At 52.5% G+C, this 26776-nt stretch overlaps 1 protein-coding gene across 1 annotated transcript in view; it reads right to left on the bottom strand.

Annotated features, from left to right (window-relative positions):
* Window positions 1–26776, bottom strand: part of LOC146783025 (serine protease 55-like) — a 75029-nt gene that overhangs the window by 16597 nt on the left and 31656 nt on the right. The window contains exon 5 of the mRNA XM_085637268.1: window positions 1234–1353. Coding sequence (XP_085493394.1) covers window positions 1234–1353 — 120 coding nt within the window. The remainder of the gene's footprint in view (window positions 1–1233; window positions 1354–26776) is intronic.

Raw genomic sequence — 26776 nt, 5'->3', positions numbered from 1 at the left:
CCCACAAGGGGTGTCAGGAGTTAAAGGGCCTAAGGCACCCTGGAGCAGGGACCCCCTCGGCTACACCCTGCGTAAGATCTCAGGAACTGGGCCAGAGAGGAGACCACTGGAGACAAATCCATCTAGAACACGTGAAGATGTCTCAGGTGAGGAATCAGAGTGACTCTAGGTAAATGTGATCTCTGCATTAGTGGATCTGTGGTCTGCTGTACCTCTCCCCACTATAATGAAGGTAAGCCATCCAGCAGTGACAGCATCGGCCATCAAATTCCAGCTGACAACTAGGGAGTTGAAAAGTTTTTATGCTTTTTGCCAGTGTAGTTTTCGAAGTTCCTGTTTTTGCTGGCAGTGTGTGAAGTCACATAGTGGTTTACCAAAGAAGTGCACATACGTCTCACAAAAAGTGATAATTACCCCTGGTTATGCCTAAGGGATACTCCAAAGCGCTATCTGGGACTTTTGCAAGCATGTGGCACACAAGTGTCACTGGTGCTCAGTCAGGGGAAAAGCTAGCCATGGCTTGAACTTTCATTTAATGTTACTACAAGTTACCAGTGTTTTCAGAGTGCCCGTGAGCTAAGTGAGGTAAGTAATCAATCAGTCAGGGGGTTTATAGAGCACGCTACTCACCCATGAGGGTCTCAAGGCGCTGGGAGGGGCGGGGGGAGGCAGCTCCTACTCAGTTGAAGAGCCAGGTCTTGAGGTCCTTCCTGAAGGCGTGCAGGTTCGGGGAGCATCTGGTGCTGATTGGGAGCTCGTTCCAGGTCCTGGCTGCGATGTAGGCGAACGCCCTTCCTCCTGCTCTGCTTCTGCGGATGTGGGGGATTTCTGCTAGGGCGAGGTCAGCAGACCGGAGATTCCTTTTGGTGCGTGGAAGCAGACTCTTTCGTTGAGGTATTTGGATCCAATGTTGTGGAGGGATTTGTAGGTGTGTGTGAGAAGCTTGAAGGTTATGCTCATCTCTACGGGAAGCCAGTGTAGGTCGCGGTGGGGTTGCGTCATGTGTTCGTGCCGAGGAGTCCTGAGCATGAGTCTGGCCGCGGAGTCTGGCCGTGGCGTTCTGGATGGTTTGGAGCTTGTGTAGGAGGGTCTTGTTGATGCCGGCGTAGAGGGCGTTTCTGTAGTCCAGTCTGCTGGTTATGAGTGCGTGGGTGATGGTTTTTCTGTGCTCAGGGGGATCCATTTGAAGGTCTTTCGGAGGATGCAGAGGCAGTTGCAGCTGTTGGAGGCGACCAGGGTGTAGATGCCAGGACTCCTCTTCCGGCCACAGCCTTTGCCCCAGCTGACGATTCCCACCTGGTACCACGTCTTGTGCTGCAACCGCCTGCACATCAGGGGGCCCCCACTGTCCCCCTGCGAAGAAGAGCACACAAGTGTGAGTGACAAGAGGGCTACTGAACTGTAGCAAGGCGTTGGGAGGAACTTGGTAACAGTGGGTGGGGCCTGAGTGCCAGATATGGAAACTGCCCCCTCTTAAGGCAGACACATATATAGTATACTCACTAACAATGCAAGCCCCCCTGGACCCTCCATTTAATGCTATTGTATCCAAAACCATTTCTCATAGGACAGCCTTACTAGGGTGGAGTACCAACAAGTCAGTGTCATACACTACGCAAATATGCAATATTAGCTGTGTAATATACACATTATCACTTTATGTGAAGAACTGGGGGACACGATGAATAAAGACGGAAGCAATTTCCTGAAATTTGCGCCGATTGTTAGAGAATTTATTGTATTAAAAGGAAACTCAAATCCTGGAAAACAGGCACCCTTTCAAGAAAGTTATCCTAACTTCCTTGATAGAAAAAAATACTTTCTACTTGTGCTCTGTGCTTGTCTTTACACCCCTCGTGTTTATTGTTTAGGACGGAACGTTCACCCTGCGCTCCCTCTTTGGACCGGTGAAACACCGACCAGTTGTCAAGCATTCCAGATCTACCGGAAATGGATCACCACGTGGAGGACGTGCTACGTCAGACGCATGGTATGGAAGAGGTAGAGCGTGAGAAGGTGCGTCGGGATTCAGAGGAACCGTGTCTGAAATGGAGGTGAAGACCTGTTCGGCTGCAAGAAAGGTCCATGAGATGAAGAGGTGTGACTGATGTGGAGTAGGAGTTCATGAGGTGGGGGTAAGTACCTGAGGTGAAGACAGGGATGTTTGAAGTGCAAGACTGGTTCATGAGATGCAGGAGACAGGAGATGAAGAGGACAGTGCCTGAAGTGGAGGAGGGACTCCAGGATAGAGGGGGAAGTACATGAGATGAAGAATGTGTTTGAAGGATATTAGGGGCTTTTGGGAAAGAGGGGTTCATGAGATGCAGGAGTAAATACATGAGATGAAGAATGTGTTTGAAGGATATTAGAGGCTTATGGGAAAGAGGGGTTCATGAGATGCAGGAGTAAATACATGAGATGAAGAATGTGTTTGAAGGATATTAGGGGCTTTTGGGAAAGAGGGATTCATGAGATGCAGGAGTAAATACATGAGATGAAGAATGTGTTTGAAGGATATTAGGGGCTTATGGGAAAGAGGGGTTCATGAGATGCAGGAGTAAATACATGAGATGAAGAATGTGTTTGAAGGATATTAGGGGCTTATGGGAAAGAGGGGTTCATGAGATGCAGGAGTAAATACATGAGATGAAGAATGTGTTTGAAGGATATTAGGGGCTTATGCGAAAGAGGGGTTCATGAGATGCAGGAGTAAATACATGAGATGAAGAATGTGTTTGAAGGATATTAGGGGCTTTTGGGAAAGAGGGATTCATGAGATGCAGGAGTAAATACATGAGATGAAGAATGTGTTTGAAGGATATTAGGGGCTTTTGGGAAAGAGGGATTAGTACATGAATATAAGGAAGTGTTGTAAGCGGAAGGGTGCTCCATGAGGTGTAGGAGTAAGCACATTAGATGAAGAAGGCGGCATCTGGAGTGGAGTAGGGGCTCATGGGATGGAGAGGTAAATGCATGAGATGAAGATAGGGGTTTTCTGGTTCATGAGATACGGTAGTAAATCCATGAAATGAAGAAAGAAACAAATTAAGTAGAGAAGAGGTTCATGAGGTCCCTCACAGTCGCTCTGTGAATGATCGTCCATGCTGGTCATCAATGACCAATCAGCTGCTGAGGGGAGGTCCACACAGAGCTGAGGCAGCAGGGGACCCCCTAACACCTCCCTCCAGTGGGAGACAAGAGAGGGACCTCACAAGGGCAACAGGCAGATGACCACCATGTAAGGGTCAGGATGAACTATGCCATTGATGGTGGACTCCAGGCATCTGACCATGATGCTGGATCATGGACACCACACCTGTAACCATGATGATGGATCCTGGATTACAATCACTTGACCATGATGCTGGATCTTGAACTTAAAGCACGTGACCATGATGCTGGATCCTGGAATCCACGCATGTGATCCTGATGCTGGATCCTGGAATCCACGCATGTAACCATGATGATGGATCCTGCACTACACGCATGTGATCCTGATGCTGGATCCTGGAATCCATGCATGTAACCATGATGATGGATCCTGGATTACAATCACTTGACCATGATGCTGGATCTTGAACTTAAAGCACGTGACCATGATGCTGGATCCTGGAATCCACGCATGTGACCATGATGCTGGGTCCTGGAATCCACGCACATAACCATGATGATGGATCCTGGACTCCACGCATGTGACCATGATGATGGATCCTGGACTCCACGCATGTGACCATGATGCTGGGTCCTGGACTCCATGGCCGTGACCCTGATGCTGGATCCTGGACTCCAAGCATGTGATCATAATGCTGGATCCTAGACACCACACATGTAACCATGATGCTGGATCCTGGAATCCACGCATGTAACCATGATGATGGATCCTGCACTACACGCTGTGACCATGATGCTGGATCCTGGAATCCACGCATGTAACCATGATGATGGATCCTGCACTACACGCTTTGACCATGATGCTGGATCCTGGAATCCACGCATGTAACCATGAAGCTGGGTCCTGCACTCCACGCTGTGACCATGATGCTGGGTCCTGGACTCCACACCCGTGACCCTGATGCTGGATCCTGGACTCCAAGCATGTGATCATAATGCTGGATCCTAGACACCACACATGTAACCATGATGCTGGATCCTGGAATCCACGCATGTAACCATGATGCTGGATCCTGGAATCCACGCATGTAACCATGATGATGGATCCTGCACTACACGCTGTGACCATGATGCTGGATCCTGGAATCCACGCATGTAACCTTGATGATGGATCCTGCACTACACGCTGTGACCATGATGCTGGATCCTGGAATCCACGCATGTAACCATGATGATGGATCCTGCACTACACGCTGTGACCATGATGCTGGATCCTGGAATCCACGCATGTAACCTTGATGATGGATCCTGCACTACACGCTGTGTCCATGAAGCTGGATCCTGGAATCCACGCATGTAACCATGATGCCGGATCCTGCACTCCACGCTGTGACCATAATGCTGGGTCCTGGACTCCATGCCCGTGACCATGATGATGGATCCTGGACTCCACGCATGTGACTATGATGCTGGGTCCTGGACTCCATGCCCGTGACCATGATGCTGGGTCCTGGAATCCACGCATGTAACCATGATGATGGATCCTGCACTACACGCTGTGACCCTGATGCTGGATCCTGGACTCCAAGCATGTGATCATAATGCTGGATCCTAGACACCACACATGTAACCATGATGCTGGATCCTGGAATCCACGCATGTAACCATGATGATGGATCCTGCACTACACGCTGTGACCATGATGCTGGATCCTGGAATCCACGCATGTAACCTTGATGATGGATCCTGCACTACACGCTGTGACCATGATGCTGGATCCTGGAATCCACGCATGTAACCATGATGATGGATCCTGCACTACACGCTGTGACCATGATGCTGGATCCTGGAATCCACGCATGTAACCTTGATGATGGATCCTGCACTACACGCTGTGACCATGATGCTGGATCCTGGAATCCACGCATGTAACCATGATGCCGGATCCTGCACTCCACGCTGTGACCATGATGCTGGGTCCTGGACTCCATGCCCGTGACCATGATGATGGATCCTGGACTCCACGCATGTGACTATGATGCTGGGTCCTGGACTCCATGCCCGTGACCATGATGCTGGGTCCTGGAATCCACGCATGTAACCATGATGATGGATCCTGCACTACACGCTGTGACCATGATGCTGGATCCTGGAATCCACGCATGTAACCATGATGCTGGCTCCTGCACTCCACGCCGTGACCATGATGCTGGGTCCTGGACTCCATGCCCGTGACCATGATGCTGGGTCCTGGAATCCACGCATGTAACCATGATGATGGATCCAGCACTACACGCTGTGACCATGATGCTGGATACTGGAATCCACGCATGTAACCATGATGATGGATCCTGCACTACACGCTGTGACCATGATGCTGGATCCTGGAATCCACGCATGTAACCTTGATGATGGATCCTGCACTACATGCTGTGACCATGATGCTGGGTCCTGGACTCCACACCCGTGACCCTGATGCTGGATCCTGGACTCCAAGCATGTGATCATAATGCTGGATCCTGGACACCACACATGTAACCATGATGCTGGATCCTGGAATCCACGCATGTAACCATGATGATGGATCCTGCACTACACGCTGTGACCATGATGCTGGATCCTAGAATCCACGCATGTAACCTTGATGATGGATCCTGCACTACACGCTGTGACCATGATGCTGGATCCTGGAATCCACGCATGTAACCTAGATGATGGATCCTGCACTACACGCTGTGACCATGATGCTGGATCCCGGAATCCACGCATGTAACCATGATGATGGATCCTGCACTACACGCTGTGACCATGATGCTGGATCCTGGAATCCATGCATGTAACCATGATGATGGATCCTGTACTACACGCTGTGACCATGATGCTGGATCCTGGAATCCACGCATGTAACCATGATGCTGGATCCTGCACTCCACACTGTGATCATGATGCTGGGTCCTGGACTCCATGCCCGTGACCATGATGCTGGATCCTGGAATCCACGCATGTGACTATGATGCTGGCTCCTGGCCTTCCTCGTAGACCAGATGAAGACAGTCACTGATGCAAGCGCGGCTGCAGAAGACACAGGCAGCCATTTCATTGAACACTGAGGGTAAAATATGAAAAATGTAACGAAGGAACTGATTGGAAATCAGATGTAGTTCTCTCAAGAGCCGACTTATCCTCGAGCAGGCAGGATGCCATGGATGGTGTCACTGCAGGAGGGGATAGCCAGGTGCATTCTGGGGGACATTTGCTGCAGGCGCCACTGGCACAGCTCTGCGTGGCCTACCTACACCAGTGATTCCAGCTACTGTGAGATTACTCTTGTGAAGGAAAGACTTCAGAGGCAAGACTCAGGAAGAACCAGCTCCATGGACAGGGCTGGCCAAGGTGTCTCCATGCCTAAAGCGATGACTCTTCCCACAAGGGGTGTCAGGAGTTAAAGGGCCTAAGGCACCCTGGAGCAGGGACCCCCTCGGCTACACCCTGCGTAAGATCTCAGGAACTGGGCCAGAGAGGAGACCACTGGAGACAAATCCATCTAGAACACGTGAAGATGTCTCAGGTGAGGAATCAGAGTGACTCTAGGTAAATGTGATCTCTGCATTAGTGGATCTGTGGTCTGCTGTACCTCTCCCCACTATAATGAAGGTAAGCCATCCAGCAGTGACAGCATCGGCCATCAAATTCCAGCTGACAACTAGGGAGGTGAAAAGTTTTTATGCTTTTTGCCAGTGTAGTTTTCGAAGTTCCTGTTTTTGCTGGCAGTGTGTGAAGTCACATAGTGGTTTACCAAAGAAGTGCACATACGTCTCACAAAAAGTGATAATTACCCCTGGTTATGCCTAAGGGATACTCCAAAGCGCTATCTGGGACTTTTGCAAGCATGTGGCACACAAGTGTCACTGGTGCTCAGTCAGGGGAAAAGCTAGCCATGGCTTGAACTTTCATTTAATGTTACTACAAGTTACCAGTGTTTTCAGAGTGCCCGTGAGCTAAGTGAGGTAAGTAATCAATCAGTCAGGGGGTTTATAGAGCAAGCTACTCACCCATGAGGGTCTCAAGGCGCTGGGAGGGGCGGGGGGAGGCAGCTCCTACTCAGTTGAAGAGCCAGGTCTTGAGGTCCTTCCTGAAGGCGTGCAGGTTCGGGGAGCATCTGGTGCTGATTGGGAGCTCGTTCCAGGTCCTGGCTGCGATGTAGGCGAACGCCCTTCCTCCTGCTCTGCTTCTGCGGATGTGGGGGATTTCTGCTAGGGCGAGGTCAGCAGACCGGAGATTCCTTTTGGGTGCGTGGAAGCAGACTCTTTCGTTGAGGTATTTGGATCCAATGTTGTGGAGGGATTTGTAGGTGTGTGTGAGAAGCTTGAAGGTTATGCTCATCTCTACAGGAAGCCAGTGTAGGTCGCGGTGGGGTTGCGTCATGTGTTCGTGCCGAGGAGTCCTGAGCATGAGTCTGGCCGCGGAGTCTGGCCGTGGCGTTCTGGATGGTTTGGAGCTTGTGTAGGAGGGTCTTGTTGATGCCGGCGTAGAGGGCGTTTCTGTAGTCCAGTCTGCTGGTTATGAGTGCGTGGGTGATGGTTTTTCTGTGCTCAGGGGGATCCATTTGAAGGTCTTTCGGAGGATGCAGAGGCAGTTGCAGCTGTTGGAGGCGACAGCGTTGATCTGGTGGGTCATGGAGAGGGAGGAGTCCAGGATGATGCCAAAGTTCCATGCGTGGTCTGTCGGGGTGGGGGGCTCCCGAGGGCAGAGGGCCACCCTGTGTTGTCCCAGGCGGAGGTCGAGGGTCCCAGGATGAGGACCTATGTTTTCTCAGTGTTGAGCTTCAGGCAGCTGTCCTTCATCCAGGCCGCGACGTCCTTCATTCCTTCCTGGAAGCTAATCCTGGTGTCATCGGGATCCTTTGTGAGGGAGAGGATGAGCTGGGTGTCATTGGCTTAAGATACTATGTTAAGTCCGTGCTGTCTGACGATGGCGGCGAAGGGGCCATGTAGATGTTGAACCGTGTGGGGCTGAGCGATGATCCCTGTGGAACTCCGCAGTAGATCTGTGGATTCGGAGATGAAGGGGGGAGTCTGATCCTCTGGATTCTGCCAAGGAGAAAGGAACGGATCCGGTTGAGGGTGGTTCCCTGTATCCCGGTGTCGTGCAGTCTGGCTTTGAGGGTGGGGTGTGAGACGGTGTCGAACGCTGCGGAGAGGTCCAGTAGGATGAGGGCTGCGGTGTGTCCCTGGTCGAGTAGCATGCGGATGTCGTCGGTGGCGGCGAGGAGGGGGGTCTTGGTGCTGTGGTTGCTGGAGAATCCGGACTGGGAGGTGTCTAGGATGGCGTTTTCTTTGATGAACGCGGTCAGCTGGGCATTCATGAGTCTTTCGGTGACTGGCAGTGAAAGGAAGCAGGGAGATGGGCCGGCAGTTCTTTTGGTCCGTGGGGTCGGCTGTGGGTTTCTTGAGGAGGGGCTTGACTTCCACTTGCTTCCAAATGTCAGGGAAGATGCCGGATTGGAGGGAGGCGTTGATGGTCAGTTGTAGTTCAGGGGCGATGGTGGTGGCGGCCCACTGGTAGATGTGCGGTAAGCAGGAGTCCATTGGGACTCCAGACCGGGTTTTCATCATGGTCGTGGTGATGATTTCAACCGTGGCGGGAGACCAGGTGGTGATGGTTGGCTGGTGGTCATCGGCGGGGGTAGGGGTGGTGAAAATCGCCTGGTCGCTGAAATGGTTGTAGATGGCCCTGATTTTCTGATGGAAGTAGGAGCTGAGCTTGTTGCAGAGTTCCTGGGATGGTGTGATGTCTGTGGCCTCACTGGGGGGGTTTGGTGAATTGCTGTATGACGTTGAAGAGTTTCTTGGCGTTGGTTGCGTTGGCATCGATTTTGCTCTTAATGAAGGTCCGTTTGGTGTCCCTTATGACCTGGTGGTACTTCTTCAGGGCTCTCCTGTGGTTGTTAAAGTCTTCTGTGGTTTTCCGGCTTCGCCAGGTCTTCTTGAGGCGTCTGCAGGTGCGACTGGCGACTTTGAGTTTGGTGGTGAACCAGGCGGCCTTCGGGGGGCGTGGTTTGGCCAGGTGGCAGAGGGGGGCGATCTTGTTGGGGCATCTGGAGATCCAACTGTGGAGTTCAGTGGCTGCGGAGTTGGCGTCTGTTGGACAGGCCACCCGAAGGGCTTGCTCCCTCCCCGCATGGCAGGGCCCAAGCCCCGGCCCGCCAGGCGTGACCCACAAGAATCACCCGCACCCCGTCTCCCGACGGAACTCCTGCCCCCGGACCTCCATGTATCACGGGACCGAGCCACCACCGGCTCCCCCGGCCGGATCAAGCCGCCATCTTGGGCCCTGCGCCACGAGGCCGCGTGGCCTCCACCCGACCCTAACCCTGGGCCTGGCCGGCCCCGACATCCCGGCACCACCATCCACCCAGGAGGTGAGCGGACCACTTGGCAGGTCAATGGGAGAACGAAGCGTCAAGGGCTCTCCCCCGCCAGGTGCCGATCGCCTCCAGCTCCCCCATGCGCTGGCTCCACCCCCTGCTGGGTGTCTGGACACCTTCATCTCGGACCCTCCGACCTCCAAGTGCGAGGGTCCGGACATCAAAGGGCGCCAGACCTATAACTAGGGCAGCTCCGGAGCAGGACGGTAGTTGTATCCTGGAGTCGAGAGACACCGAGAGAACTCAGCCTTGACGGACTACTGGCGCTGCCGTAGCCCTACCTTGTGAACTATCGTCCTGCCTGCTGGCGCTGCCGCGGCCTTCTGCAACATCCATCCTCGTCGGGACCTGCTGGCGCTGCCGCGGTCCGTTGTAACGACCATCTTCACCGGGACCTGCTGGCGCTGCCGCGGACCGTGTATCGACCATCCTCACCGGGACCTGCTGGCGCTGCCGCGGCCCGTCCCAGCTAGAACACCGAGCTCGAGGATTGTGAGCTATCCACCATACCACCTCAACTACCAGACTGGTAACCAGACTGTCCCGCTACCCCCTTTTCCCCATCTTGAGAGACTTGAATCGAGGGGACCCCTGAGTCCAGACCTCCTTGTACCATTTCATCGTACCTTAAGAAACTGCCTATAAAGAACGCTGAATCTTCTCCTTGTGTGGTGTCTGTCTGTGGGGGGGGGGGAAGTTATTTATCTGTACGATCGCTGGAGACGGCTCTCCCCGGAGACCTCTCCCCTTGTCCTCGGCCGACCCTCCCGGTCCGTCTAACATTGGTGGCCAGCGGCGCGATCCGAATCAACGCGTAATCGTACAGAGAGTAGCTCACCCCACGACAAAACCACGATGTCAGCCAAAGATAGCGGTTCCACTGAAAAGTTCCAAATGGATAAGTTGGAAGAATATAGCCACCGCGAACTTAAACAATTCTGCATGGAACTAGGCATTGCTACCACCGGCCTGAGTACCAAAGACGATTTGAAGCACGCCCTTGAGTCGTGGGCAGAAACTGGGGTCACCGGATCCCCCGACCAAAACAGTGTCGCACCAGAGGGGAACGCCACGGCTCCCGAGGAGTGGAGAACGGGCCTCTCGCAGGAGGAGATCCAAGAAAGAGAAAGAACCAGATTACATGAGTTAGAAATGGCACGACTCAAGATGGACGGTGAACTAAAGTTAGCCGAGCAGAAACTAAATCTAGAACATCTGCGGCTCCGAGAAGAGCGAGAAGAAAAACAGAGACAAAGAGAGCTCGAGGAAAAAAGAATAACACTTGAACACGAGCGCAAACTGGCGGAAATAGAACTTCGGAAACAGAATAAAGAACCGGGGGTGCCTGAGCGACCGCACACCCCGGGAGCAACCGAGAAAAAAGTCCACATCCCCAAGGATGTTGTCCGAGAGTATGTCCGAGAAGACGACATACAACAGTGGTTCAAAGCCTACGAGATCGCCATGACCTCCCACCGGATCGACCGGAGTGATTGGGGAGCCGGACTATGGGGGAGGTTCGTCAACGAAGGCCGCGATGCCCTATTGCAGCTCCCAGATCACCAGATGTCGTCCTACGACCACATGAAGGCTGCCCTCCTCACCCGCTACGGCCTCACACCCGAGATGTACCGCCAGAGGTTCAGAGACTGCACCCGGATCCCGGGTACAACTTGGGTGGAGTACGTCAACTACTTCATCCGAGCCTTCGAGGGTTGGATCAAGGGGAGCCATGTAACGACCTACGAGCAACTCTTTAACCTTATGGTATGGGAGCACCTGTCGAACAACTGTTTCGTCGAGCTCAGGCAGCACCTCCTCGACAGTAAATTGACTGACCCCCGGCAACTCGCCGCCGAAGCTGACCGATGGGAAAGCACCCGAGTGGGCCGGAGAGGACCACACGAGCAAAACCGAAACAACCAAGGCCAGCACCGTCCCCGGGGAGGAGGAGGAGGCCAGGGGCGGGGGAGAGACACCATCCCGGCAACCCCCGTGGCCAGCGCCCCGCCCCCGGCCGGCCGGGGCAACCCCCCGATGCGCCCGGGGTTCCGAGCCAACGTCACGTGCCACCGATGCCAGCGAGTCGGCCACTACGCCAATGACCCGAGCTGCCCGCAGAACCAAACACCAAAGCCCCGCCAGGTAGCTGCCGCCGCCCTGGGGGAAGAACGACTATCAGAGGAACAGGAAGAATATGAGCCGGCCCAGCAAGAGTGGGAACCGGCCGCCATGGTTCTAGCGTGCCTAGGGGGAAAAGACATGGTCCCGCGGGCTCCCCTACCCGCCAACACCCGGAAATACGGCCAGTGGGTGACCATTAATGGGCGTCGGGCCGAGGCCTTACGTGACACAGGCGCCAGTGTGACGGCCGTCCGCTGTCACCTGGTGAAGCCCGAGCAGATCCTGCCGAACATTCTCTGCCCCGTCCGCTCAGCCGACAATTCCGAAAATCTGTGTCAAATGGCCTGCGTCCCCTTCGAATGGGGAGGGGTCTCCGGCCTGTTGAAAGTGACGGTCCGGGATGATGCCCCCGTGGACTGCCTCCTGGGGAATGACCTTGAGAGTTCCCCATGGGCCACCGTCGAAAGAAGAGAGCACCTGGGGATGCTGGGCCTCCCGGACTGGGCCTGCGTAACCACCCGGTCCATGGTCGCCCGTGCCGTCCCCCGATCAGAAGAACCAGAATGGCCAGCACCTCCACCCCCGGTCGCCCCAGTAGAGGACAACGACGAGGCCAACCCCCCAGAACCAACGGCCGAAGGGGTCGCGCAACCCCAGGACCTTCCCGGCCTGGCTCAGTGGCGTCAAGAAGGGGGGCCCACCCAAGAACAGTTCCGCCAGGAGCAAAAGACCTGCCCCTCCCTCGAGGGACTCCGCCAGCAAGCCAGCGCCCAGAGCGCAGGGGACTCCACCGGAACTCATTGGGTCTATTGGGATAACGACCTGCTATACAGCGAACAAAGAATCGCAGAGCTAGGGGCCAGTCGAGTGCTGGTGGTACCTCTCCGCTTCAGAGACTTCCTACTAACTCTGGCCCACGATGTCCCCCTGGCTGGACACCTGGGCCAGGACAAAACCTACAGTCGCCTAGTGACTCACTTTTTTTGGCCGAAGATGCGGAACGACGTCCTTAACCACTGCCGGTCCTGCCCCACGTGCCAGGCCAGTGGGAAGAGCGGCCGTAAGCTGAAAGCCCCTCTGCAACCCTTCCCAGTGGTCACCACCCCGTTCGAGAGGGTAGGAATAGACATTGTGGGGCCCCTGGACCCCCGCACGGCACAAGGACATAGGTTCATCCTGGTACTGGTGGACCACGCCACCCGCTACCCCGAGGCGGTACCCCTACGAACTGTAACAGCTCCGGTGGTTGGCCGGGCCCTAATGGGGATCTTCTCCCGGGTGGGCTTCCCCCGGGAAGTCGTCAGCGACCGAGGCACGAACTTTATCTCAAAATATATGAAGTCCCTCTGGCAACAGTGCGGGGTCACCTACCGATTCACGACCCCCTATCACCCCCAGGGGAACGGACTAGTGGAGCGATTCAACCGCACCCTCAAGGGGATGATTGGGGGATTAGAAGAACCCCTCCGTCGCCAGTGGGATGTACTACTCCCGTGCCTCCTCTTCGCCTATCGAGAAGTTCCCCAGAAGTCCCTCGGCTTTAGCCCTTTCGAACTCCTGTACGGGCACCCTGTGCGAGGGCCCCTCAGCCTCGTCAAAGAAGGTTGGGAGATGGCCCCCCTAAAGACCCCTCCAGACATCTTCAAGTACCTCCTGGCCCTACGCAATCAGACCCGGCGCTTCAGGGAGATGGCCAAGGCGAACCTCGAGGCCAGTCAGGAGGACATGAAAAAATGGTACGATCACAATGCCTCCTCCGTCGAGTTCGAACCTGGTCAACAAGTGTGGGTGATGTCCCCCACCGAACCATGTGCCTTGCAAGATAAGTGGACGGGGCCCTTCAAAGTGGTCGAGCGCAAAAGCCCCGTCACTTACCTCATCGACATGGGGACCCCCCGGAACCCCCTTCGGGTCCTCCACACCAACAGACTCAAACCACACTTTGTGCGCTCAGAACTCAGCCTCCTGATGGCTACGGACAGTGGGGCGGAGGAGGACTCCGAACCCCTCCCGGATCTCCTGAAGACTCAGGAGAACGACGGTTCCGTGGACGGGGTCCGGCTCTCCGATGCCCTCACCCCAGAGCAACGCCAGGGCTGCCGGGACCTCCTGCTGCGGTTCGCTACACTGTTCTCCCTCACCCCCGGGATCACCCCTTGGTGCTTGCACGACGTGGACACCGGGGACAGTCCCCCTATCCGACACCGGGCCTACCGCGTGCCAGATCGGGTACGGGCCTGCATCCAGGAGGAAGTGGCCAAAATGCTCACGATCGGGGTCATCGAGCCCTCGGACAGCCCCTGGGCCAGCCCGGTTGTACTGGTCCCCAAAACCGCTGCCCCCGGCACCACACCTGAACTGAGATTCTGCGTCGACTACCAGGGCTTGAACGCTGTCACCCGGACCGACGCTCATCCTATCCCCCGAGCGGATGAATTGATCGACCGGCTGGGGGCCGCCCGCTACCTCAGCATCTTCGACCTAACAGCAGGCTACTGGCAGATCGGTCTCACACCCCAGGCTCAGGAACGGTCCGCCTTCTCTACCCCCGATGGCCACTACCACTTCAAGGTCATGCCCTTCGGCATGAAGAATGCCCCCGCTACTTTTCAACGTCTAGTGAACCAGGTCTTGGCGGGGCTCGAAGAGTTCAGCGCCGCCTACCTGGACGATATCGCTGTGTACAGCCGCCACTGGTCCGACCACCTCCTCCACCTCCAAGAGGTCCTGCAGGCCCTCCAGCGGGCCGGCCTCACGATTAAGGCCGGCAAATGCCAAATTGGTCAAGGGTCCGTGACCTACCTCGGGCACCAGGTGGGAAGCGGGCTGGTGGCCCCGCTGCAACTTAAAATTGCTGCCATCCAGTCCTGGCAGCCCCCCGTCACCCAGACCGAGGTCCGAGCCTTCTTGGGGCTCACCGGCTACTACCGGCGGTTCGTGAGGGACTACGGCAGCATTGTGGGGCCCCTCACGGGTCTCACGTCCAAAAACCAGCCGAAGCGGATCAACTGAACCCCCGACTGTCAAGCGGCCTTCGAAAAGCTGAAGGCCGCCCTGTGCACCGCCCCTGTGCTCCAGGCCCCCGATTACAGTCGGGAATTCATTGTACAGACGGACGCCTCCGATCACGGCATCGGAGCGGTTCTTTCCCAACTGAACCCCGAGGGTCGTGACCAGCCGGTGGCCTTCATCAGCAGACGTCTCCTGGCCCGAGAACAGCGCTGGAGCACACTCGAGAGGGAGGCCTTCGCAGTGGTGTGGGCCCTCAAAAAGCTCCGGCCCTATCTCTTCGGTACCCACTTCCGGGTACAAACCGACCATCGACCCCTGCAGTGGCTGATGCAGATGCGGGGGGAGAACCCAAAACTATTGCGCTGGTCCATCTCCCTGCAGGGAATGGACTTCACCGTGGAACATCGACCGGGCCAAGACCACGCCAACGCAGATGGCCTGTCACGCTTTTTCCGCCTCGACGAGGAGAGTCCCCAGGAAGATGGGTGACTCTCCCCGCCTTCAGCTGGGGGGGACGCATGTTGGACAGGCCACCCGAAGGGCTTGCTCCCTCCCCGCATGGCAGGGCCCAAGCCCCGGCCCGCCAGGCGTGACCCACAAGAATCACCCGCACCCCGTCTCCCGACGGAACTCCTGCCCCCGGACCTCCATGTATCACGGGACCGAGCCACCACCGGCTCCCCCGGCCGGATCAAGCCGCCATCTTGGGCCCTGCACCACGAGGCCGTGTGGCCTCCACCCGACCCTAACCCTGGGCCTGGCCGGCCCCGACATCCCGGCACCACCATCCACCCAGGAGGTGAGCGGACCACTTGGCAGGTCAATGGGAGAACGAAGCGTCAAGGGCTCTCCCCCGCCAGGTGCCGATCGCCTCCAGCTCCCCCAGGCGCTGGCTCCACCCCCTGCTGGGTGTCTGGACACCTTCATCCCGGACCCTCCGACCTCCAAGTGCGAGGGTCCGGACATCAAAGGGTGCCAGACCGATAACTAGGGCAGCTCCGGAGCAGGACGGTAGTTGTATCCTGGAGTCGAGAGACACCGAGAGAACTCAGCCTTGACGGACTACTGGCGCTGCCGTAGCCCTACCTTGTGAACTATCGTCCTGCCTGCTGGCGCTGCCGCGGCCTTCTGCAACATCCATCCTCGTCGGGACCTGCTGGCGCTGCCGCGGTCCGTTGTAACGACCATCTTCACCGGGACCTGCTGGCGCTGCCGCGGACCGTGTATCGACCATCCTCACCGGGACCTGCTGGCGCTGCCGCGGCCCGTCCCAGCTAGAACACCGAGCTCGAGGATTGTGAGCTATCCACCATACCACCTAAACTACCAGACTGGTAACCAGACTGTCCCGCTACCCCCTTTTCCCCATCTTGAGAGACTTGAATCGAGGGGACCCCTGAGTCCAGACCTCCTTGTACCATTTCATCGTACCTTAAGAAACTGCCTATAAAGAACGCTGAATCTTCTCCTTGTGTGGTGTCTGTCTGTGGGGGGGGGAAGTTATTTATCTGTACGATCGCTGGAGACGGCTCTCCCCGGAGACCTCTCCCCTTGTCCTCGGCCGACCCTCCCGGTCCGTCTAACAGCGTCGGTCGCGGTGATGGGGGTGTCTAGGAGGAGAGTGGCGTTGAGGAGTTCTTCAGTGATTTTGCTTCAGTTCCTCTGTGGCGGGTGGGGGGCCAATGTGGGTGTGGCGGCGGTGTTGAAGGAGAAGTGCACGCAGTGGTCAGTCCAGGGAGGCTGCGTGGTGTGGTTGAAGTGGATGTTTGATCGATGAGTCGAGGGTGTGTCCTGCTCTGTGACGAGCTGCTTCAGTCCGAGGTTGGAGAGGTTGTCGAGGAGGGTGGTGGAGTCGGGATCGCTGAGGTTGTCGAGGTGGAAATTCAGGTCTCCGAGTAGGATGTAGTCCGTGGAGGTGATGGCATGGGGTTCGACAAGGTCGGTGATAGCTGTTGTTGCCGGGGAGCGGGGTCCCGGGGGTCTGTAGACGAGTGTGCCGCGTAGCATGGCCCTGGGGGAGATCTGGATCTGGAAGGGGAGGTGTTCTGTGTTGGAGTGGAGGTTGCTCGTGCTGGAGGTGGAGAGTCGGAGACAGGTCTTGTGTGCGATGGCAAGTCCTCCTCCTGGGCGGTCCTTTCTCTGGATTTTGTAGCCTTCGGGAATTGCGGTGGCGATGACGGGGCCGGAGGAGGTGGTAGTCCAGGTTTCCATGAAGAAGGTGACGTCGGGTGTCGATCAGGTCCCAAATCTCTACGGCGTGTCTGTGGAGAGAGCGCATGTTGAGGAGGATGTACGTCAGGGCTTCGGTGGCGTGGGCATCCCGTGAGCCTGCGGTGAACGTGGGGGTGTTGTAGGTGGAGCAGGAGTGTTGGCAGTATCTGCAGGAAAAAGGTCCGTGCGTGGTGTTTGGAGAGAAGCTCTGGCAGTCAGGGTGTCTTCCAGGGTTGAGAGCGAGGAGGGTGGTGGCGTCATATTGGCAGGGCCCTGGGGATCCAGGGTTCCTGGCGCTGGCCACGGTCGGGTCGCGCACGGGCACAGACAGGCTTGCCAAGGCGCACCAGTGACGCGACCGCACAGCGGTCATCATTACGGGACGTTCAGCTGGGAGGTGGGAAACGGGCAAGGGCAGGGGGGAGAAGCTGCGGCCCGGGTCAGCAGCAGCGGGAACGGCAAGGGGAAGAGAGAGGGGCAGGGATTTCTGTTGTTTAATTCCGCCCCGATTTCTGTTCTTTAATTCTGCCCCGATTTCTGTTGGTTCAATTGGGCCCCGATTTCTGTTTGTTCAATTGTGCCCCGATTCCTGTTGTTTAACTGTGCCCAGTTTCCTGTTGTTTAATTTGTGGCCCGCAGCACTTCTAAACAAAGTGCTCAGAAATAACCAGCATGACGTGGCTTCAGAGTAGTCAAGAGTAAAATATAAGTAAGTTACGTACTTCCATATAAAGTGCTCACAAGGAGCCAGAATTACATGGTTTCAGAGAACTCAAGAATAAAAGATAAGTAAGGTAAGAACTCCTATACAAAGGGCTCGCTAGGGACTACATGACACGGTTTCAGAGTACTAAAGAGTAAAAGATAGATGAGGTAAGTACTTCCACACAAAGTGCTCACAATGAACCAGCATGACACAGTTTCAGAGTCTCTGGGATAGGTTCGCTATTAGAACCACTGAGCAAATTCAGTGATTTTTTCCTCCGACCTATGGTACAAGCAACTCCGGCATACCTAAAAGACACCAGGGACGTCTTGAACCTGATTCAAGAGATCAACGAGAACAATACCGAGCCGATTGACCTCCTCCTAACTCTAGACGTAGAGGCATTATACACAAACATTCCACAAGATGCAACAATCGAAGTAGTGGAACAACTCCTACTCGAAACAGAATTACCTACCAACACCCCTGCGAGCTTCATCACGGAACTGATCATGCTGGCCCTGAAGAACAACTTCTTTATGTATAAAACCACCATTTACCATCAGATACAAGGGACCAGCATGGGGAGCACATTCGCGCCGAGCTTAGCAGGGCTGTACATGGCGCATTTTGAGGCTATGAACATCTTCACTGAGAATAACCCCTACAGAAAGAACATGATCACATGGAAACGTTACATCGATGACGTGCTCATCCTATGGAAGGGTGGTACGGAGACCTGCCAAGAATTCTATACATGGATTAACAACCTGAACCCTCACCTACGTTTTACCAAAACGGAGAGTATTAAGGAGATCCCTTTCCTGGATCTTCTCATCACCCTCGAGAGGGGTAAACTCAACACTACCATCTACAAAAAAATGACTGATTGCAACAGTCTTCTTGATTTTCACAGTCATCACCCCAAAGCACTGAGGGAAAACCTGCCCTTTGGACAGTTCCTGCGGATCCGCAGGAATTGCAGTGACACCCAGGAATATGACACTCAAGCTAACTCCCTCACATCAAATCTGAAAGAGAGACATTACCCAAACAGGGTCATACAACGTGCATACAAACGAGCCAGGAACAACAACCGCCAGGCACTCCTAGAAGAAAAGACCAAGGAAGCCGACAATACCATCACCTGTGTCACAACCTTCACGCCTCTATCAAACCAAATAAAGAACATCGTGAACCATAACTGGAGAATTCTGAATACAGGTAATCTCATGCTGGAGCGCCCCAGATTTGCTTTCAAGAGGACCACCAACCTACGGGACCAACTGATCAACACGAGACCACGCGTGAAGACCATACGGCAGGAACCCACCCTATGGTCCCTCCCTGCTGTTAAAGGCCACTATCCATGTGGCAATTGTAGTGCATGTCCCATGACAAAACATACTACACACTTGGAGCTGGACAAAATCAGGTGGGACCAACGGAACCACACGAATTGCAACACCAAAAACTGTGTGTACCTTATCACCTGCCCCTGTACACTGCGCTACGTGGGGATGACCACGAGACAGGTGAAACTAAGGATAGGCGAACATAGAAGCACGATCCGACGGGGGAGAACAGCAACCAGACTCACTAATCATTTCATGGAAAAAGGACATACATGTGACGACATCAAGTGGACAATATTGGAGAACAATCAACATTGGAACAATAACACCCTTCTACGTAGAGAACAACGCTGGGTACATCGCCTCCGGACCAATGAGGTGGGCCTGAACGACGATATACCATGGACTGAACTATAACCTAACATAAGGGTCTGACAGCGAAATCAGTATTATACACCCATGACTACCTTACTATGAGGTCCCACGGCACAACATCCATGTCCAGGGTCCCCCTCTCCTCTATGAGCATTGTTATGAGATGAGAGGATCAAGAGTAGTTTTCCCTGGACCACTTGCCACATAATAAAACTCCCCTCTGACCTCCGTTTCTCCCCACCTCCCCTGATCCCCACTTTAACTCAGGGAATCTATCATAAACTCTCTCCCGAGTCCACCATTGACTACACGTGGATGGTACCATGAGCCGCTTACAGTTATACGAGTCACTCATACTATTACCGCTCGTTTATCACACCAGATGGGTTTTTCCGATCCCCCCTAGACTCACGTATTCTATCGTAACTCTCTCTCGAGCTCACTATTGATTGCACGTCGATGGCCCCTTGAGACACTTACAATTATACGAGTCACTTATACAATTACCGCTCATTTATGACACTGGATGGGTCTTTTCGAAGCGTGGTTAATAGTTTACGAGCACTATTTAGCCGTTTATTAATAACTCTTAGTGCTTCACAGACACATAACCATGGCAACAACAAGACGTGAGCCGACACCACGTTTTCTAGATACACGCAGGCGCCTAGCTCAGCTGTCCACACTCTGCGCATGCGCGGCTGATAGACACGAGCGAGAACACAGCTGCTCCTCGTTTGAAGACCGGACACAGCGCCCGCCCTAATTAAGTCAACTCGGACAGTATTTAAGAAAAGCGGAGTTATCTTCGGCTCCATTCCAGGTAGGAGGACGACTGGGGTAGGTGATACAGAGGCCACGCCGGAGCAAAACTGTGAGTAATAACGCTCGTTTGAGCACTCAGGAAACTGTCTATTAATTTAAATACAGCGTACTAGACTGCCCAGACCAGCTTGGATTCAATAGGAGTTGGACTGACTAGCAGCTGCCTGTTATTTTTATTCCTTTGTTCACAGCACTAGAAGGTGTGTACGCTCATCCCCTAACCTTTGGAGCACTATTCTCCGTGCCTTTAGGTGAGTGCTTGGAACATTTAAAAATAAGAATCGTTATGAAAGACCCATAGAGTATATGCCACTTCAGTTTGTGGACGTTTGGTTCTACCTCTATCACGGTGAGTGCCTGCATATATGGGTGACTCCGGTCGGCGACGGACTGTCTTTTTCCCAGGCCCCCCCCTTTTTTCCTGGCCTAGGCACCTGTCAGCTTACCGTTGAGACCCCATTACGCCACCACCCGTGGGTGGAGGTGACATCCCCTTTTTTGTATATATCTTGTATATACTCTGATGCTGCACTCTTGTTCTGAATATCTTGAAAAGGTGAACATTCTTTAATAGGTAGGATGTTCTCCTTTCTTCTTTTTTCTTTGTTCTCCTAGGCTGTCTATCCCGGTGCGACCTGACTCTCACACAGAGAGCAGTGCTACTTCGGAGTGTTCGCCCGGATAGTAAACTGAGGGTAGTATCCCTTAGAGCACACTCACTTTCACGTTCTTTTTGGTCCTGAAGAAGCGCCAGGGATCCTTTTTGGACCGTTGGGGCGCGAAACATGTCGACCGCTTGACCACACACAAGTTACCCATTGATACATTATTTTCGATAAGGTAACACCCAACCTACGGGTTTTTTATTATGTCAAGGGTGCTATTCACATTAAACTTTATCTCAGTAACCCTTAGACATTTTTAGGATACCACTTCACTAACACACTCCACCACCACGCAGCTCTTTTTTATTAGGACCCAAACCACACACCCGCATGCACCAAACGGCGTTTTCTCAAAAAGATCTCCGCTAAAGTGACCCTTCGGGGGACCCGTAGGGCATTGCAGCGCCGGCCCGACGAGGAGCAAACGCCCAATGATGAAGCATGACATCCTTCGGGGTGTGTGAGGGCAACATGAGAAACTAAGGAGTGCCCCCCTATCCTTAGATAGTTGGGCCTAATATTAGCCTAGACTTTTTCGTTTCTTTTCTCCCTTTGTCTCTCTAGGAACAGTGTCTCCATTTGAATACTACAGTTTCAGAGTACCCAAGTGTAAAAGATAAGTGAGGTAAGTACATGCATACAAAGCGCTCACAAGGAACCAGTATGACACAGTTTCAGAGTACCCAAGTGTAAAAGATAAGTGAGGTAAGTACATACATGCAAAGTGTTTACAAGGAGCCAGCAGGACATGGCTTCAGAGTACTCAAGAGTAAAAGATAGATGAGGTAAGTACTGCTATACAAAGTATTCTCAAGGAACCAGCATGACACAGTTTCAGAGTACCCAAGCATAATAGATAAGTAAGGTAAGTACTTCCACACAAAGTGCTCAGAAGGAAATAGTATGACACAGTTTCAGAGTACCCAAGTGTAAAAGATAAGTTAAGTAAATACATGCATACAAAGTGTTCACAAGGAGCCAGCATGACAGGGCTTCAGAGTACTCAAGAGTAAAAGATAAGTGAGGTAAGTACATGCATACAAAGTGCTCACAAGGGACCTGCGTGACACAGTTTCAGAGTACCGAAGAGTAAAAGATAAGTGAGGTAAGTACATCCACACAAAGTGCTCACAAGGAACCAGCATGACACAGTTTCAGAGTACCCAAGTGTAAAAGATAAGTGAGGTAAGTACATGCATACAAAGTGTTCACAAGGAGCCATCATGACATGGCTTCAGAGTAATCAAGAGTAAAAGATAAGTGAGGTAAGTACATGCATACAAAGTGCTCACAAGGGACCAGCGTGACACAGCTTCAGAGTACCCAAGTGTAAAAGATAAGTGAGGTAAGTACATGCATACAAAGTGCTCACAAGGAACCAGCATGACACAGTTTCAGAGTACCCATGTGCAAAAGATAAGTGAGGTAAGTACATGCATACAAAGTGTTCACAAGGAGCCATCATGACATGGCTTCAGAGTAATCAAGAGTAAAAGATAAGTGAGGTAAGTACATGCATACAAAGTGCTCACAAGGAACCAGCATGACACAGTTTAAGAGTACCCAAGTGGAAAAGATAAGTGAGGTAAGTACATCCACACAAAGTGCTCACAAGGAACCAGCATGATATGGCTTCAGAGTACTGAAGAGTAAAAGATAAGTGAGGTAAGTGCTTCTACACAAAGTGCTCACAAGGAACCAGCATGATATGGCTTCAGAGTACTGAAGAGTAAAAGATAAGTGAGGTAAGTGCTTCTACACAAAGTGCTCACAAGGAACCGGCATGACACAGTTTCAGAGTACCCAGGTGTAAAAGATAAGTGAGGTAAGTACATGCATACAAAGTGCTCACAAGGCGCCAGCATGACATGGCTTCAGAGTACCCAAGTGTAAAAGATAAGTGAGGTAAGTACATGCATACAAAGTGCTCACAAGGAACCAGCATGACACAGTTTCAGAGTACCCAAGTGTAAAAGATAAGTGAGGTAAGTACATGCATACAAAGTGCTCACAAGGAGCCAGCATGACATGGCTTCAGAGTACCCAAGTGTAAAAGATAAGTGAGGTAAGTACATGCATACAAAGTGCTCACAAGGAGCCAGCATGACATGGCTTCAGAGTACCCAAGTGTAAAAGATAAGTGAGGGAAATACATCCACACAAAGTGCTCACAAGGAACCAGCATGACACAGTTTCAGAGTACCCAAGTGTAAAAGATAAGTGAGGTAAGTACATGCATGCAAAGTGTTTACAAGGAGCCAGCAGGACATGGCTTCAGAGTACTCAAGAGTAAAAGATAGATGAGGTAAGTACTGCTATACAAAGTATTCTCAAGGAACCAGCATGACACAGTTTCAGAGTACCCAAGCATAATAGATAAGGAAAGTAAGTACTTCCACACAAAGTGCTCAGAAGGAAATAGTATGACACAGCTTCAGAGTACCCAAGTGTAAAAGATAAGTTAAGTAAATACATGCATACAAAGTGTTCACAAGGAGCCAGCATGGCATGGCTTCAGAGTACTCATGAGTAAAAGATAAGTGAGGTAAGTACATGCATACAAAGTGCTCACAAGGGACCAGCGTGACACAGTTTCAGAGTACCGAAGAGTAAAAGATAAGTGAGGTAAGTACTTCCACACAAAGTGCTCACAAGGAACCAGCATGACACAGTTTCAGAGTACCCAAGTGCAAAAGATAAGTGAGGTAAGTACTTCCACACAAAGTGCTCACAAGGAACCAGCACGACTTGGCTTCAGAGTACTGAAGAGTTAAAGATAAGTGAGGTAAGTGCTTCTACACAAAGTGCTCACAAGGAACCAGCATGACACAGTTTCAGAGTACCAAAGTGCAAAAGATAAGTGAGGTAAGTACATGCATACAAAGCGCTCACAAGGAACCAGTATGTCACAGTTTCAGAGTGCCCAAGTGTAAAAGATAAGTGAGGGAAGTACATCCACACAAAGCGCTCACAAGGAACCAGCATGATATGGCTTCAGAGTACCCAAGTGTAAAAGATGAGTGAGGTAAGTACTTCCATACAAAGTGCTCACAAGGGACCAGCATGACACAGTTTCAGAGTACCCAAGTGTAAAAGATAAGTGAGGGAAGTACATCCACACAAAGTGCTCACAAGGAGCCAGCATGACACAGTTTCAGAGTACCCAAGTGTAAAAGATAAGTGAGGGAAGTACATGCATACAAAGTGCTCACAAGGAACCAGCATGACACAGTTTCAGAGTACCCAAGTGTAAAAGATAAGTGAGGTAAGTACATGCATACAAAGTGCTCACAAGGAACCAGCATGACACAGTTTCAGAGTACCCAAGTGTAAAAGATAAGTGAGGTACGTACATGCATGCAAAGTGCTCACAAGGAACCAGCATGACACAGTTTCAGAGTACCCAAGTGTAAAAGATAAGTGAGGTAAGTACATGCATACAAAGTGCTCACAAGGAGCCAGCATGACATGGCTTCAGAGTACCCAAGTGTAAAAGATAAGTGAGGTAAGTACATGCATGCAAAGTGTTCACAAGGAACCAGCATGACACAGTTTCAGAGTACCCAAGTGTAAAAGATAAGTGAGGTAAGTACATGCATACAAAGTGCTCACAAGGAGCCAGCATGACATGGCTTCAGAGTACCCAAGAGTAAAAGATAAGTGAGGTAAGTACATGCATACAAAGTGCTCACAAGGAGCCAGCATGACATGGCTTCAGAGTACTCAAGAGTAAAAGATAAGTGAGGTAAGTACATGCATACAAAGTGCTCACAAGGAACCAGCATGACACCGTTTCAGAGTACCCAAGTGTAAAAGATAAGTGAGGTAAGTACATGCATACAAAGTGCTCACAAGGAGCCAGCATGACACAGTTTCAGAGTACCCAAGTGTAAAAGATAAGTGAGGTAAGTACATGCATACAAAGTGCTCACAAGGAACCAGCATGACACAGTTTCAGAGTACCCAAGTGTAAAAGATAAGTGAGGTAAGTACATGCATACAAAGTGCTCACAAGGAGCCAGCATGACACCGTTTCAGAGTACCCAAGTGTAAAAGATAAGTGAGGTAAGTACATGCATACAAAGTGCTCACAAGGAGCCAGCATGACATGGCTTCAGAGTACTCAAGAGTAAAAGATAAGTGAGGTAAGTACATGCATACAAAGTGCTCACAAGGAACCAGCATGACACAGTTTCAGAGTACCCAAGTGTAAAAGATAAGTGAGGTAAGTACATGCATACAAAGTGCTCACAAGGAGCCAGCATGACATGGCTTCAGAGTACTCAAGAGTAAAAGATAAGTGCGGTAAGGACTTCCACACAACGCACTCACGAGAAACCAGCAACGCACACCGAGCATAGGCATCTACCTGGAGCTAAATCAAGATATGTGTTTTTTTCTACCAGAAATTAAGAAAAAAGTGCACAAGTGCCACACAAGCACAATTTGCTAGTTCAGGTCTGGCTAGTGTCAAGACTGGACTCCTGTAATGCCCTATATCGTGGAGTGGCAGAGGGCAGGATCAACAGATACAAAGAGTGCAGAATGCGCGGCCAGGCTCACATTGACTCTGCCAAAGGCTGCTTGAGGAAGGCTGCACTCAAGCAGCTCCATGGGCTCCCGGTGAGACGGCGATCCTCATTCAAAGGCTTGTGCTAGTGTTACAAAGCCCCGAATCACAAAGGTACATGATATTGCTAACTGTGTATCAGACCTCATGTACCACCGAGGCACCTTAGATCGTCAGGGGAGGTACGTATGGGCGGGGGCGCGTCTGGCCTCCTTGTGGAATCTCTGCCCCGAGCAGTTCATCAGGTCCAGACGGAAGGCCCGTTCAGGAAAAACTTAAACCTGTGTTTTTAGCTAAGGATGTAGGGGGGCTTGATAACTGCTTTGGAGCTGGTGGACTCTTGTACCTAGTGCTGGGACTCATCAATTGAGGTAGCTATGTGCTGTAGAAATCTTACAATAATTATTGTTATATTTCGAATGAGACCTTCTGTTGTTATTTTTTATTTATTGAATTTTTACAAAGTATACTCAGTAATGATAGAAAAAGTATTCAGAAATAAATGAGATGAGAGAATAATCGAAAAGAAACAAAAAAGGCAGGATGCACACACCATCGTTGTCTGGACACAGTTCAACAACTTTAATTCGTGCATCGATTATGGCACGCGATATGACCGTATTAATCTCGGTATTGGTCTGGAATGAATTAGCATGCAGGGGGTCAATCAGTGTCACTGGAGGGGGTCTCAACAGGCACAAGTTGTGCACTGCCTCCATGCAGTGCAGCCAAAACAGCATATTCATGTTAGAAAGAGACCTTCTTCCTCCTGGCTATTTTCAACAAAGACAGTTGTAGGAAAGGTCGAAGAAAGGGAGAGGAGAAAGGATCTCCCCTAGATCCAGAGGGGGTGAGATATCAAGGTGGCACCTGCTGGGAGCTTCATGGGATTGGACTGAAGAAGGCAAGAGCAGCAGCCTGGCCGAAGCTCTGGCACCACTGAGGTGGCATAGATAAGCCCCTCCCCCCCCCCGGGCAGAGGACCACAGATGGGCAAGAGGTTGGCCGGGCAGAGTATCCCTCTCCAGCGATGGTGTCCCCTTCAGTTGACACAAGGGAGATCACATGGTGGAGGGAGTCTGCTAACAGGAGCTGGACTAGATAGAAAGCCCCCCCCCCTCCCGGGCAGAGGACCACAGATGGGCAAGAGGTTGGCCGGGCAGAGTATCCCTCTCCAGCGATGGTGTCCCCTTCAGCGGACACAAGTGAGATCACATGGTGGAGGGAGTCTGCTAACAGGAGCTGGACTAGATAGAAAGCCCCCCCCCTCCCGGGCAGAGGACCACAGATGGGCAAGAGGTTGGCCGGGCAGAGCATCCCTCTCCAGCGATGGTGTCCCCTTCAGTGTACACAAGTGAGATCACATGGTGGAGGGGGTCTGCTAACAGGAGCTGG

Source organism: Triturus cristatus, chromosome 12 (assembly GCF_964204655.1).
Source record: "Triturus cristatus chromosome 12, aTriCri1.1, whole genome shotgun sequence".
NCBI classification, from domain to species: Eukaryota; Metazoa; Chordata; class Amphibia; order Caudata; family Salamandridae; genus Triturus; species Triturus cristatus.
This window is presented reverse-complemented; position numbering and strand designations above follow the sequence as displayed.